The sequence below is a fragment of the Morone saxatilis genome, unplaced genomic scaffold (assembly GCF_004916995.1).
Source record: "Morone saxatilis isolate NCDOM2014 unplaced genomic scaffold, NCSU_SB_2.0 Contig22, whole genome shotgun sequence".
Taxonomy (NCBI): Eukaryota; Metazoa; Chordata; class Actinopteri; family Moronidae; genus Morone; species Morone saxatilis.
The window spans coordinates 7,223,166-7,223,532 of NW_023339785.1; the positions used below are offsets into that span (position 1 = coordinate 7,223,166).

The 367-nt window shown below is 40.1% G+C and overlaps 1 protein-coding gene across 1 annotated transcript in view; it reads left to right on the forward strand.

The window, feature by feature from the left end:
• LOC118334046 (eukaryotic translation initiation factor 4E-1A-like) overlaps positions 1-367 on the forward strand; it is a 6,160-nt gene that overhangs the window by 1,350 nt on the left and 4,443 nt on the right. The window contains exon 3 of the mRNA XM_035669859.1: positions 245-340. Coding sequence (XP_035525752.1) covers positions 245-340 — 96 coding nt within the window. The remainder of the gene's footprint in view (positions 1-244; positions 341-367) is intronic.

Below are 367 nucleotides of genomic sequence, written 5' to 3' on the forward strand. Positions count from 1 at the left end.
CCCCCCCCAAGCAGTGAAGAAGTTATAATTGCATATTCTTGTGAAGAAGTGCATGACTACAGGGCATTAAAATGAATTTCTCAATGAATCCGTTAGGTGTAGGTATGACTCGTCCCAATATGAGGCACATTAGCTTTATTGGAAATGTGTGCATCCCTTCCAGTGGAACGAGCTGTTAATGAGTAACATGATAAATGAGGGCAAGCGTGCAGTTAGTCTATAGTAACAACTCTTTGATTCGCAGGTGGGCTCTTTGGTTTTTCAAGAATGACAAAAGCAAAACATGGCAAGCCAATCTTCGTCTCATCTCCAAATTTGACACTGTGGAAGACTTCTGGGCGTAAGTATATTATTGCTATATATATAT